General features: G+C 41.4%; 1 protein-coding gene across 1 annotated transcript; it reads left to right on the forward strand.

Annotated features, from left to right (window-relative positions):
• Positions 1 to 9116: 9116 nt before the first annotated feature.
• On the forward strand, positions 9117 to 15429 carry LOC132239558 (F-box only protein 31-like). Its single transcript, XM_059706029.1, has 2 exons — positions 9117 to 9134; positions 14023 to 15429. Exons 1-2 carry the CDS (start codon positions 9117 to 9119, stop codon positions 15427 to 15429), a joined length of 1425 nt encoding a protein of 474 aa, XP_059562012.1.
• Positions 15430 to 15974: the final 545 nt, after the last annotated feature.

The following is a 15974-nucleotide window of genomic DNA, read 5'->3' on the forward strand; positions in this document are numbered from 1 at the left end:
GGCATATCAGGATGATACTTCTAATCAACTAAGCTACCCAAACAGGTCTAAAATCTTAATCATACCATAAATTATATATAGACAATTTCTACTTCTTTAAATGTATATGACCTTCAGTTAAAGAAAACAAAATTTTTAGCCTTTACATTTTATGCACTATTGATTTTTTTTCTACTAATGTATCATCATGCCCCTTTTTACATGTTCTAACTTCTAACTAAAGGATGAAGTAGAAGGCACAGAGTAGAAGTTGTACAAACTATTGCCAATCTAATCTTTTAAACAGTGTTTTCAACAGTGAGTCCGTATTCACAACTACCTCCAGTCTAATCTATTTCTCAGGGTCCATAATCCTACTTTATTCCCAATAATCCTGAGTGCTTCTCTTCTCTTTTGGTTGGGCCTATTAAATTCATTTGTTCAATAAATATTTGTTGAGTGCTTACTATATGGCAGGCACTAAACCACAATGCATTGGTGGCACAGGCTCCAGAATCAAACAGACCAAGTTAAAATACAGACTAAACTACCATTACTATGAGGCTTCTTAACCTCCATGTTCCTTTGTTTCCTTATCTGTCAAAAAAAGGTATTATAGTATACATCTATTATAAATATTAAAGGGAACAGAACCTAGACACAGAACCTAGAGACAGAACCTAGAGACAGAACATGGCAAAAGATCCTGGACAGAAACTGGCCACAGAACCTAGAGACAGAACCTAGCGAGAGAACCTGGCTGAAGAACCTAGAGACAGAACCTGGCTACAGAACCTGGATAGAACATGGCAAGAGAACCTGACTAGAACCTGGTGACTGAACCTAGCTGGAGAACCTGGACAGAACCTGGCTGGAGAACCTAGCGAGGGAACATGGCTACAGAACCTGGGTGGAGAACCTGGAGAACCTGGCTAGAGAACCTAGACACAGAACTTGGCTGGAGATCCTAACCAGAACTTCGTTGGAGATCCTGAACAGAACTTGGCTGGAGATCCAGACCAGAACTTGGCTGGAGATCCTGGCTAGAGATCCTGGCTAGGCTGCTGATCAACTGAACGCTGTCTCCGTGTCATTCCTTCTTCGCCGACTCCGTCCATACCTTTGGGGACCCCTGGACCTGCTGGGGTTGGACCCCAGCACCCATTCATCAGTTGATGAGTATTACGGTTGTTTCCGGTTTGAGGCTCTTATGAATAACGGTGCTGTGAACATTGTGTACAAGATTTTGTGTGAACATGTTTCCATTTCTTTTTGGTATGTACCTGGAAGTGGAACTTCCGGGCCCTCAGGTGACTCTGGTTTTCCAACGTGGCCCCGCTATTTTACATTTCGCCCAGCAATGTACGGAGGGGTCCTGTAGAGGGCCGCCTGGGAGGCACCTAGGCATTTTCTTATAATTATTGTCAGCTGAACTCAGAGCATAGGCAGAGCCACGCCCTGGGAACATGCTTCCCCAATAAGGGTGGACATGTTAATCAGGCAGGGGCGGAACTAGATATGTAAATCTAGGCCTTTAAAATAAACCTGCTGTGTGGCTCAGCCCGCTTTTTGCCACCTCTCCATCAGAGAGGATGGCCCCCACCTGGCCCCAGCTTAAAATCTATTTCTGCGTCTTGGTCTTTCTTTAATTTCTTAATCCCCAGCTCCTCCACTCAGCAAATGGACTGTTTCCTTTTCCATGCGGGACATGGAGAAGAGAGAAACAGCCCCCCACATTTGGCGCCCCCGAACAGGGACTGAGTACGGAGGCAAGAGAAGAAAGCGAGGGGGTCACTCCCAGAAGTGTGTGCACACAGATTTAAAGGAATAAGGTAAGGGGAGTGTATTGTTGTGAATTGATATGACATAGCCAGGTGTAAAACGTGGGTAATCCTCAAAATAATGCTTTAAACTATGCTCTGTTAATTGTAGTCAAATTCTCGATTTCTTTCTTAAGCTTTGTTGATGAAACCTGGGAAAAGGTTAGAAAGCAGTTGTGTGACCAATACTCAGCAAAAAGTCCAAAGAAAATTCTTATTTTAATTGGTGATGGCCTTGATTCAGCACAGGAGAGTTTAAGAATGTCTAAGTGGGGTGCAGCCATGGCTTTACAGCCTGGAGTGGAAGGGTGCAAGTCTCTAAGAATACCATCTGTACCTCCTCTGCCTCCACGTGTAAACTACTTGTAACCAAGTAGAAAAGGATTAAAGGAATTTCTCAGCAACTGCAGATGATTCTTTATCTTAAGAAATCTTTTCTTTCCTTAAAAAAATAAAAATAAATAAAAATTGAAAAATAAATAAAATGAAAAGAGTAAATGCCAGACCATTTCTGAATCTTCCCCTGAGAAACAAGGAGGTGGGGGAAGCTCACGTGGTCATCCAATATGGACGTCACTCCCCAAGAAAGCCACTTCTTTACCTCATCTTCGCCATCTTTATCCTTTTTTCCAGCTAATGACTTAAAGCTTTTACAAATTCATAAATGCATCTGGAATTTCTGTGCACATGTAAAGGGAGAAGGCCAGTTTAAAAACGAGTGCGCATAGTTTTGAGCTGATCTTGACTTTTTGCTCTGTACAGAATAAAAACCCGAGACTGTTTTGGCCTTAAAAATGGCGGAGATGAACCTAAGAAAGAAATACAGGCTGGTTTTCCAAGGCAATTTAAAATAGCTCTTTTGAAATTTCCCGCCCTGAGGCAAAGTACCACCAGGAAGTTGATAGTCAAGTTTACATGTGAATAGCTATGGTTTTGCTTATTAGCTGGAAACTTAAAACTTTTAAGTTCAAATCATCTAAAAGTATTGAGATTTATAATATTGAAATGTTGATCTGAGTATGCCTAGTATGAAGTCTAGATGATAGAAGTTAATCTATTAATTGAAAATGCTGAAAACAACAGCAGCCTCCTGAGCACCACACCCTCTGTCTGAGGAACAGGAGCTGTACGTGAAACCTCCCCCTACCAGCCAGAAGAGCTACCACAGCTGTGAACAGCACCCACCAGAGGAGCTGCTGCTAACTGAGAAGCAGCTGCTACCGCCAGAAGAGCAACCACAGCCCAAGGAGTCACTGCCACCAAAGGAGCAGCCACTGAACAACTCAACGTCTAGATATGTCAGTGAGATCAAACATGGGTAGACAAAGAAACCCCCAAAGGAAAGAAAAAGAGGACTCGCCAGAAAAGCAGCTAAGTGATACAGAGGCATGCAACATGACCGAAAAAGAATTCAGAATAAGGGTCCTAGAGTTCATAAACTGGACGGAGGAAAAAATCAATGACATATGCAAGAAGCTAGAAGAAACAAATGAAAAAAATCAACAACTTAAGTAAGACCCAAGAAGAAATGAAGAGTGATAAAGCTGCAATAAAAAACGCCATTGAAAGTATCAACAGTAGACTAGGAGAAGCGGAGGACCGAATTAGTGAATTAGAAGACAAGGAAGCAAAACACACCCAAACTGTACTGCAATTGGAGAAAAAAAAATTAAAAGACAGGAGGAGAGCCTAAGGGAGCTTTGGGACAACATGAAACGAAACAACATACGAATAATAGGGGTGCCAGAACAACAGAAAGAGGAACAAGGATTAGAAAACCTACTCAAAGAAATAATATCAGAAAACTTCCCTGAGGTGGGGAAGAAAAAAGTCACACAAGCCCAGAGAGTCCCAAACAAGGTGAACCCGAAAAGACCCACACCAAGACACATCATAATTACCATGGCAAATGTTCAGGACAAAGAGAGAATCTTACAAGCTGCAAGAGAGAGACGGAAAGTTACATACAAGGGCTCTCCCATTAGATTATCAAATGACTTCTCAACAGAAACACATCAGGCCAGAAAAGAATGGACGGAAATTTACAAAGTGATGCAAAGCAAAGGACTGAATCCAAGAATACTCTATCCAGCAAGGCTATCATTCAAAATTGAAGGGGAAATAAAAAGCTTCACAGACAAAAAAAGACTAAGGGAGTTTATCACCACCAAGCCAGCAATGCAAGAAATGCTAAAGGGACTGGTATAAAAAGAAGAAATAAAAAGCTCAGAAAGAAAACAGCCACACAAAAAAAGAAATGGCTACAAACAAGTACCTTTCAATAATAACTTTAAACGTAAACGGACTAAATGCTCCAACCAAAAGACATCGAGTGGCTGAATGGATAAAAAAACATGACCCATACATCTGCTGTCTACAAGAGACCCACCTCATTAGAAGGGACTCACACAGACTGAACGTGAAGGGATGGAAAAATATCTTTCAGGCAAATGGAAAGGAAAAAGAAAGCTGGGGTAGCAATACTTATATCGGACAAAATAGACCTCAAAGTGAAGGCCATAACAAGAGATAAGGAAGGCCACTTCATAATACTAAAGGGATCAATACAACAAGAAGATATAACTCTGGTAAACATATATGCACCCAATGCAGGAGCACCCAAATTCATAAAAAAACTCCTGGAAGATATCAAAGGAGAGATCGACAATAATACAATCATAGTAGGGGACTTAAATACACCACTGACATCACTGGATAAGTCCGCTAGACAAACAATCAGCAAAGATACAGCAATCCTAAATGACTCACTAGATCAGATGGACTTAATAGACATCTTCAGAACACTTCACCCCAAAGCCAGGGAATATACATTCTACTCAAATGCTCATAAGACATATTCAAAAATAGACCATATATTGGGACACAAGCAAAGTATCCCCAAATTCAAGAAGATTAATATCATAAAAAGCATCTTCGCAGACCACGATGGCATAATATTAGAAATAAACTACAATAAAAACAACCCCAAATACTCAAACACCTGGAAGCTGAATAGCATGCTATTAAATATTGATTGGGTTACCAATGAGATCAAAGAAGAAATTAAAAACATCCTGGAAACTAATGACAATGAAAACACAACAATCCAAAACCTATGGGACACAATGAAAGCAGTCCTGAGAGGGAAGTTTATAGCTCTACAGGCCTATCTCAAAAAACAAGAAAAAATGGTAGTAAATCATCTAACTCTACAACTCAAAGAATTAGAAAGACATCAACAAGAAAACCCCAGAGTGAGCAGAAGGAAGGAGATAATAAAGATTAGAGCAGAAATAAATGACATAGAGACCAAAAAAACAATACATAAAATCAATGAAACCAAGAGCTGGTTCGTTGAAAGGATAAACAAGATTGACAAACCTCTAGCCAGACTCACCAAGAAGCAAAGAGAGAGGACGCAAATAAACAAAATCAGAAACGATAGAGGCGAAATAACAGACCCCACAGAAATACAAATGATTGTTAAAAAATACTATCGACAGCTCTACTCCAACAAACTAGACAACCTGGAGGAAATGGACAAATTCCTAGAAAAATACAACATTCCAAAACTCAATCAGGAAGAATCTAAAAATCTCAACAGGGAAATAACTATGGAAGAAATTGTAGCAGTCATCAAAAAGCTTCCATCAAACAAAAGCCCAGGACCAGACGGCTTCACAGGGGAGTTTTACCAAACATTCAAGGAAGAACTAAAACCTATCCTCCTCAGACTACTACAAAAAATTCAAGAGGAAGGAACACTTCCAAGCTCATTCTATGAAGCCAGCATCACCCTAATACCAAAACCAGGTAAAGACAACACAATGAAAGAGAATTACAGGCCAATATCCCTCATGAACATAGATGCCAAAATCCTCAACAAAATCTTAGCAAATCGGATCCAGCAGTACATCAGAAAGATCATACACCATGACCAAGTAGGATTTATCCCAGGGATGCAAGGATGGTACAATATCCTTAAATTAATAAATGTGATACATCACATAAATAAATTGAAAGAAAAAAACCACATGGTCATATCAATTGATGCAGAAAAAGTATTTGACAAAATTCAACGCCCATTTTTGATAAAAACTCTCAGTAAGGTGGGAGTAGAAGGATCATACCTCAACATAATAAAAGCCATATATGACAGGCCCGCATCAGCATCATACTCAATGGACAAAAACTAACACCATTTCCCCTAAGAACAGGAACAAGACAGGGATGCCCCCTCTCACCACTCCTGTTCAACATAGTACTGGAAGTGTTAGCCATTGCAATTAGGCAAGAAGAAGAAATAAAAGGCATCCAAATTGGAAAAGAGGAAGTAAAACTGTCCTTATTTGCAGACGACATGATATTATACATACAAAACCCTAGAGACTCCATCAAAAAGCTACTAGACTTAATACATGAATTTGGCAATGTAGCAGGATACAAAATTAACCCCAAGAAATCTGAGGCATTTCTATACACCAATAGTAAACTTTCAGAAAGAGAGATTATAAAAACAACCCTGTTTACCATCGCACCAAAAAAATTAAGCTACCTAGAAATAAACTTAACTAAAGAGGTAAAAGACCTCTACTCAGAAAACTACAGGATGTTGAAAAAAGATATAGAGGAAGACATAAACAGATGGAAGAACATACCGTGTTCATGGATTGGTAGAATCAACATCATCAAAATGTCCATACTACCCAAAGCAATCTATAAATTCTACGTACTTCCCATTAAAATACCAACGGCATACTTCATAGATCTAGAACGAACTCTCCAAAAATTCATCTGGAATAAAAGAAGACCCCGAATAGCTACAGCAATCCAGAAAAAGAACAAAGTAGGTGGGATCTCAATACCAGATATCAAGTTGTATTACAAAGCCACTGTTCTCAAAACTGCCTGGTACTGGCACAAGAATAAGCATATAGATCAATGGAATAGAATAGAGAGCCCAGAAATCGGCCCGAACCAATATGCTCAATTAATATTTGACAAAGGAGGCAAGAGCATACAATGGAGCCAAGATAGTCTCTTCAATAAATGGTGTTAGGAAAATTGGACGGATATATGCAAGAAAATGAAACTAGACCACCAACTTACACCATACACAAAAATAAACTCAAAATGGATAAAGGACTTAAATGTATGACAGGAAACCATAAAAATTCTAGAAGAATCCAAAGGCAAGAAAATCTCAGACATATGCCGAAGCAATTTCTTCACTGATACAGCTCCTAGGGCACTTGAAACTAAAGAGAAAATGAACAAATGGGACTACATCAAAATAAAAAGCTTCTGCACAGCAAAAGAAACCATCAACAAAACAATGAGAAAACCCACTGTGTGGGAAAACATATTTGCCAATGTCATATCTGATAAGGGCCTAATCTCCAAAATTTATAGGGAACTCATACAACTTAACAAAAGGAAGATAAACAATCCAATCAAAAAATGGGCAAAGGACCTAAATAGACACCTTTCAAAAGAGGACATTCAGAAAGCCAAGAGACATATGAAAACATGCTCAAAGTCACTAATCATCCGAGAGATGCAAATCAAAACAACAATGAGGTACCATCTTACACCTGTCAGACTGCCTATCATCAACAAATCAACAAATGACAAGTTCTGGAGAGGATATGGAGAAAAAGGAACACTTGCGCACTGCTGGTGGGAATGCAGACTGGTGCAGCCACTATGGAAGACAGTATGGAGTTTCCTCAAAAAACTGAAATGGAACTCCCATTTGACCCTGTGATCCCACTTCTAGGAATATATCCCAAGAAACCAGAAACATCAATCAGAAAGGATATATGCACCCCTATGTTCATAGCAGCACAATTCACCATAGCTAAGATCTGGAAACAGCCTAAGTGCCCATCAGTATATGAATGGATTAGAAAACAGTGGTACATCTACACGATGGAATACTATGCTGCTCTAAAAAGGAAGGAACTCTTACCATTTGCAACAGCATGGATGGAACTGGAGAGCCTTATGCTAAGTGAAATAAGCCAGTAAATGAAGGAAAAATACCACATGATCTCACTCATTTGTGGATAATAGAGACTATTATAAACTTTTGAACAATAATAGATACAGAGGCAGAGCTGCCTCAAACAGATTGTCAAACTGCAGCGGGAAGGCCGGGGAGGGTTGGGGGGCAGGAGGTAGGGGGTAAGAGATCAACCAAAGGACTTGTATGCATGCATATAAGCATAACCAATGGACATAGGACACTGGGGGATAGGGAAGGTTAGGGGACTGTCTTGGGTGGGGGTGGGGGGAATGGACACATATGTAATACCCTTTGTAATACTTTAAGCAATAAAAAATAAAAAAATAAAAAGAAATAAAAAAAAGAAAATGCCTTATATTTTATTTGAAATGTATCCTTAAATGTAAAAGTCTCTTTTCTTGCCATTAAAAAAGTTTAAAGCCACACCCTTTTTTGGTGGAGGGAGTGGTAGACATGCCCTTCCTCTACTAGCATTCAGGTAATCCAATTCCCGCCAGCAGCCATCTTTAGAAATGTTAATTAGCATTTTAATGGCTACACCTTTTGCTAGCTGACCTTCCCAAAAAAGGTCAAGCGGCCAAGAGGTGGCTCCTTTGAAATCAGCTTTCCGCCAGTAGTCATTTTTTAAAAGCTACAAGTTTGCTTCTCAGTTTCCCCAGGCAGGGCAGAAAAAACCTGGTTTAAAGTTAATTATTAGATTTTAAAATTTATTCTTAAAAATATAAAAGTGTAGTTAATCAAAGAACTGCTAACATTTGACTTGTAAGCTCTGAAAGTTTAAAGTGCAAATTAAATCGGGAGAAATTAATTAACTATCTAAAGTATAACTTGTTTTTGAAAAAATAAAATGCGTTTTCTCTTAAATGATTAGGAATTCAAAATATGTTACTCATTGGTCTGATTTTAAAAAGAGGATTAATTTTAAGATCTCAACTGGAAATTTTTTAATACAAAAACCAGTTCAAGCATAATTGATATTCTTTAAGATAATTATAAAAGGTATAAACAGCTAATGGGACTTCTGCCTGTCTGAATATAATGTTGGTCATCTATCTTTTAGGGTTTTTGGTTTGCTCTGTCAAAGAGCAGTGTAGACAGCCGCCACTTTGAGCTGCCTGACTTGGCAGCCGCCATGTTGGCCGCATGGCCTGCCACTCCCCTGGGGGCCGCCATCTTGAAACAGCGAAGGCCCCTCCCTCTGATTTAGTCAATCACCAAAGGAATGTCTTCTCACTGAGGCAGGATGGAATTTCAGGGGTGGAGCTTTAAGGCAGAATTTTACTACGGAAATGCGGATGGGGCGGAAAGTGTGCTTGCCTCTCGAATTTATTTAATACTATTTTTAAGAAAATATTTTTTTTTAAATACATTTTATTGATTTTTTACAGAGAGGAAGGGAGAGAGATAGAGAGTCAGAAACATCGATGAGAGAGAAACATTGATCAGCTGCCTCCTGCACATCTCCTACTGGGGATGTGCCCGCAACCCAGGTACATGCCCTTGACCGGAATCGAACCTGGGACCTTTCAGTCCGCAGGCCGATGCTCTATCCACTGAGCCAAACCGGTTTCGGCAGAAAATATTTTTAATACTTAATAAATTAGCAATCACGGTCTTAATATAATTTCAGTGGTATGATAGACCAATGTTTTAAGCAGTTGGCTTTATAAGGGCCGACAATAGAGCTCGTATTTCTTAAAAGGCTTGTAGATAAAAGACATTTTTAAGTCATCTTAAATTCTCAGTAGAACCACAGTTATACATATATCATAAACAAATAAAGAGTAATTGATTCCATGATCAAGACTAGATCCTATTATGTTGAGAACTGCTTTTAAATGTTGAAAATTTTTAATTAGATATGTGTTTGACAGTTTTTCCCGAATACAATATTTTAAAATATAATATGCTTGGTTACATAAGGAATTTCTGCCAAATAAAAGAAAAAATTGATTTATTAGTAGCAATATCTTTATTTAAACTAACGAAAGCACCATGCTGCTGCATTTTAAATTAGGCTGGAGGTGGGGCAGCGTTTGCACCTCGTGTATCAGAAATAAAATTACTAAATTTACTAATCTTTGTAAGCAATTGAATCCTAGTAAAGTAAAATTCTTCTAAAAAGTTACTGAAGGCTTCCCATGATCCCTCTGTATATGCAAATAAGCCTAAAGGGAATGCTGTTTAAAAATATTATTTTAAATTTAATAAAAAGGAGAAATTTTAATATTTTGAAATATCTTCCACTAATATTTATAGGATAATCTAATGATTTGCTGTTAAAATACCAAATCTGAAAATAAGTACAGTCACCATAAATGTTTAATGACTTTGACTTGAAATACATAGCCTTGCGGCACTATCAGTCAAGATCCAAGAAATAATCCTATAGGTTACTAGGTGTGAAAGAGAAAGATTTTTCTTTTTTAAGTTGAAGTTCTCCAAGTGTAATCCAGCAGGAAGAAGACAAACCAGACAACCAACAGCCCAGAGACCACCTGGGGCACGGTAAAGTGAAGTATGGTAACAATTAACTCAGGTGAAAACTGTAAGTTTCATACTGGTCTTAAAAGGCACCATTTTTTCCTTTACCTGGGAAAGACAGCACAACTATCCCAAGGTCAGAGGGCTTCAGTTAGTGTGTCAACTCAGTGTTCTGGAGGCCCAAAACTGTAATTTAAGTAACATGCCTAAGTTTAACCTAGGTTACCCAAGGACTCTAGATAATGTGTTTACCCAAAAACTGTAGTTTGGATGGCATGCTGTGTCTGTTTCTGTAAATTGCTTTTTTTGAAAACTAGGTTCCTCATTCCAAACCTCAAGACAGCCAATTTAAAATTGAATTGTCATGACGTAGAGCAAAGAATATTCTTACATGGTATTATTCTACAAGTTTCATTAATAATTTTGATGCTTTAAAACAGTATATTGTGCATTTATCCCAAACAAACTTACAAATTAATTCTTTGAATGTTTGGCAACAATTTAATATTTAAGAACATAAAAGGATTTATTCCCTTCCACTGTGTGGAAGGCCCCCTGGGAAGGCACTTAAGCATTCTGTATTGACCTCTCTTGACCTTTTTTCCAAGAGGATTTCCTCTTCTCATAATCCAATTGCCTACAGCTGTTATCTGAGCTCTCCATTCAAACTGAGATCATGAAAAGCTGGTAACCATGGATCTGTCTCTTGCCCAATGGCGTAAGTTGGGCCCTCTCTGGAGAAGAAACCTGGGTTCCCTATGATCAATGCCGGGGCCCCGCCAGCAGGCAGGGGGATCCAAAGGCAGTTGCTGGGCATGGAGGCCAGAGGGACATAGGCTACCAAGGAGACAAAACTGAACCTCACATCACCCTACTTGGCCCAGAGATGGCTGGTAGTCGGGTAAGACCCCACAGGGTGGGGCGACCTAAGACAGGCACAGTCGGGGGCCAGTAGGAGAAAACTTGGGGTTCAACAGAGGTGGGGCACAGATCCTCACCCCCCCCCAAATGGTGCAGGGGCTTGAACACTCGCCCCTTCTGAGGAAGGTCTTCTGTCCCCATGGCTGCTTCTTGCTTCCCATGCCCAGCCCAGATCAGGAACCAAATAACAGAAGAGACTTGGTCCAGCTGAAAATGGTACCCAGAAAAACGAAGGCTTAGTTTAACAGACTCTAAATTTAAATCTAGCCTAACAACAGAAATGCTTAAGCCTCCTCAAGGACTTAAAGTGATCCTTTCAATTAATATTTACAGTGTAAATTTAAGATTATTGTTAAAATATTAAATTTGACAGTAAAATAGTTGTTAAGTTTTCAAATTAATTAAATTTGGCTAACTTGAAATAAGTAATTATTCAAAAAGTATTAACCAAAATTTTCATTTAGTGGTAAACTTGCTTAACATGCAAAAAAGTTATCTAGACTGCATTATATATTTTCCAAAAGGCTCCTAATTAAATTTAAAAAAAGGGGGGGGGGATAGTGGAAAAATACAGTGAAAAAATGCCATGTAAGAAAATAGATCCTATAACTAAATTAAAATTTTTTCATTAGCAAGACACCCAGAAAAAACACATGATGTCAGGGAAAGCTAGGAGAAGATCATTTCAAAGAAAAAATCCCAAGTAAGGTTTTCTTTATTAACCTTTGGTCGAGAATATGTTTGTATACTTTCAGAGAACAGCTTCAAGTCCATATGGATTCCTGCAACAACAGATCCCAACTGACCAGATTTCTCCAGCCACAAAGACAGGAGAGACAGTTCAAAGATAGAGATGGTGAAGACGCCTTGTCATGATAGCAGTCAGCACCTGTGCATTGCTACAGGTTGCCCAGGACCAAGAGCTAGGAAGAAGGAGCAATGCAGCCAATTCGGGTGCCAGAGCGTTACATCCGTCACCACTATGGACTCAGACATTCACTCAAAAGGACTAAGTACTGCCCTAATGACAGCAAAAGAGAAGAAGAAGAAAACTGAAAGACGCAAGGGACTGTTGTGCCAATATGGAGTCATCTGAAGAAGTTAACGACTGACTCGCAACAGATTGTGGAAAAGCAAGAAGTTGAAGCTACTTCTTCAACCATGTTCCTGCTCATGCTAGCATCTGTTAACTGCCAGTCTTCTGCAAAGTCTTGCACAGCCAAGTCCAAGGACTCTGAGTAAATATACACCAGCAGCAAAAGAGACTTATTTTTTTCATTTAGTAGCAAAAATGTTAATATGTCCATAGTTCTGATTTCTCATATTGTTGTTTTGCATTGGCATTGTTTTGTTATTATTTAATAGCCAGTTTTGTTCTTAACGTTCAAATTTTGAAAATGATAACATGTATGTAGTTTAGTATTTGCATTTGCATTGTTTGCAATTGTTTTAATTCTAGAGCCCTACTATTAATGTTTAAAATTTTACTTTTATTATAGTAGCTTAAAAAACAAAAATGGGGGAGATGTAGAGGGCTGCCTGGGAGGCACCTAGGCATTTTCTTATAATTATTGTCAGCTGAACTCAGAGCATAGGCAGAGCCACGCCCTGGGAACATGCTTCCCCAATAAGGGTGGACATGTTAATCAGGCAGGGGCGGAACTAGATATGTAAATCTAGGCCTTTAAAATAAACTTGCTGTGTGGCTCAGCCCGCTTTTTGCCGCCTCTCCATCAGAGAGGATGGCTCCCACCTGGCCCCAGCTTAAAATCTATTTCTGCATCTTGGTGTTTCTTTAATTTCTTAATCCCCAGCTCCTCCACTCAGCAAATGGACTGCTTCCTTTTCCACGCGGGACATGGAAAAGAGAGAAACAGCCCCCCACAGGGTCCAATTTTTAAGCATTCTCATGAATGTTTTATTTTCTTTTATTTTTTTAATCTTTAATTTCTTTATTGGTTAAGGTATTAAAAATGTGTCCTCATCCCCCCAGTAACCCCCAACCCCCCCCCCCCACTCATGTTCTCATCCCCCTGTTGTCCATGTCCATTGGTTTGGCTTATATGCATACATACAAGTCCTTTGATTGATCTCTTCCCCTTACCCCAACTCTCCCCTACATTCCCTCTGGGAACTGATAGTCTGATCACTGTTTCTCTGTCTTTGGATCTGTCCCTGTTCATCAGTCTATGTTGTTCTGTATATTCCACAAACGAGTGAGATCATGTGGTATTTATCTTTCTCTGACTGGCTTATTTCACTTAGCATAAAGCTCTCCAGTTCCATCCATGCTGTTGCAAATGGCAAGAGCTCCTTCTTTTTTACCACAGTGTAGTACAGTATTCCGTTGTGTAGATATATCTGAGTTTTGTGGGGTTTTTTTACTGCATTTCTGTGAAATGTCCATCCCCCCCCCCCCAGGCATATCCCTGGAGGCATATCCCTACAGAAAGGAGATTAGTGACTGCCTGGGGCTAGCGCGGGAAGACAGGGAGGGGGCACTGGGAAAGGGAGGTGACGGTTAATAGCTACCGGATTGAAGTCCTACAATTGGCTCCTCTCTGAGGGGGCGTGGCTAGGCCCTGGAGGGCGTGGCTGGACTTTAGGGCGGACCTAGCCAGTTTGAAACCCAGCTGAGGCAGGGTGACCCACACTGTGTTGGCTGTTAAGCAAGGAGGCATGGAGGAGTGCGCTTGCCTCTGTGGCTTGGGCTCTTCGCGGGGATGTCCTCAGGAGTGCCAGCGCCCAGCTGAGAAGGCAGCGGCCGAGGGCAAGCGGTGTCCTCAGAAGCGCCAGCGCCCAGCTGAGAAGGCAGCGGCCGAGGGCAAGCCGGCTTCGGCAGAAAAGCACCTCGAGGCGGACGCAGCAGCGCGGTGCTGGGCGGGGAGTGGAGGAATCGCGAGTCCCAGGCCGCCCCTGCACTGCTTGATGCAGGACCTGCCGGTGGAGATGCTGGTAGAGATCTTCGCCTCGCTCCCCGGCACCGACCTGCCCAGCCTGGCCCAGGTCTGCACCAAATTCCGCCACATCCTGCACATCGACAGCATCTGGAGACGGCGCTGCCGGGAGGAGTTTGGCGTTTGTGAAAACTTGCAGAATCTGCAGACGGTAGGTACGTCTTACCGAGAAGTCTATGCGAAGCTGCTCCACCCATACAGACACATTTTGGGTTTGTGGGGGCTAGATACTGAGCTCTATAAAACACTGCTGTATGTAGCGGTGGACGGCTTACGCATTACTGGTTGGACGTACGTGCCTTGTCTTAACACCCATGTGGATGGTCCAATGCAATTCAAGCCCTCGTTCAGAATTCGCCTGACTGAGAGGAAATCAGCCGCGGTGGAGTGCATGGAAGGCCGCCACCGCAGGCCCCACAGCCGCCACCTGCACATTCAGAAGGACAGGCTCACCAGCCAGTGCAAGAAGACAGACCACCGAAGGGATTCACCGACACGGCTTAGGGAGGAATTCGGGACGGTGCTGCTGTTGGATGACACACTGCGGTATGACCGCCTGGCCTACCGCCGCCTCTACCTCCCGCCCAGCCACCCGGACGACCTCATCCGGCCAGGCCTCTTCCAAGGCAAATACGATCGCTGCGGCCTATCGATTGTCATGCTCAGATTCCATGGGAAATATGCCAGGGTCACCAATATCTCGGGACACCACAACGACGTAGAGATCCAGCTCAAGCACCGCGTCCAGCTGCGAGATGGCGAGATCTTCCGCGACTTCAACGAGCTCTCCCGCGTGGTCCAGGAGATTCACGAGCAGGTGCTCCGGGAGCAGGAGCAGCAGCAAGAAGACGGGACTGAGGAAAGCGAGAGCCATGGCTGGCAGAGCCCTGCCCAGCCCAGCATCGGGGAGTCCGGGGCTGCAGCTGCAGAGGAGCAGCCTGTCCCGTTTGTTCTGCCTGTGGGCGTGCTCTCAAGGGACCAGAACTACCCCCGAACCTGCAGGATGTGTTTCTATGGCGTGGACACTGTTACCGTAGATGGCTCAGTCTGGCACGATCCTGGAGTCTTCATCCTGTTCGATGAGAACCACTTGGGGTTCATCAATCTGGTGTATAAAACGTTCATGCTGTTCGGCAGAGTCCAGAACACCTTCCAGAATGTCGAGGCACCATCCCCGCAGGCCTTCCTGGAGATGCGCAAGAACATTCAGCAGGTTTCCCACCGTGGTTTGTTTTTGTAATCCTCACCCGAGGATATTTGATGTTTAGAGAGAGTGGGGGAGAGAGGGAAAGAAAGAAATAATCGATGTGAGAGAAACACATCAGTTGGTTGCCTCCTGCCCAAGCCCAGAACAGGGCCAGGCTGGGTAGGGGCCAGCAATTGAGGTAGAAATAAACCTTAGACCAGTGGTCTCAACCTTCCTAATGCTGCGACCCTCATGTTGTGGTGACCCCCAATTTCATTGTTACAAATTGAACATAATTAAAGCATAGTGATTAATCACAAAAAAATAAATAAAGACATCTTAAAAAAATAAATATTAAAGGAAATAATATATGTTAAGTGCAAAGAACAGTTCCTAGCAAATAATAAACCCTCAACAAGTGTTAGGTGTTACCTGAGTGTATATAGTGTTTAAGAAAAACAAACAAAAAATTAAAACAAAATAGGGTAAGTGCTATTCCAGAAGAAGTTAGGGTTATATGACAAGGCCAACAAAGCAACTATAATGTCAGGAATGGTTTCCCAGAGGAAGTGACATTGAAGCTGGGTCCTAAAATATAA

The sequence above is a fragment of the Myotis daubentonii genome, chromosome 1 (genome assembly GCF_963259705.1).
Source record: "Myotis daubentonii chromosome 1, mMyoDau2.1, whole genome shotgun sequence".
NCBI lineage: Eukaryota > Metazoa > Chordata > Mammalia > Chiroptera > Vespertilionidae > Myotis > Myotis daubentonii.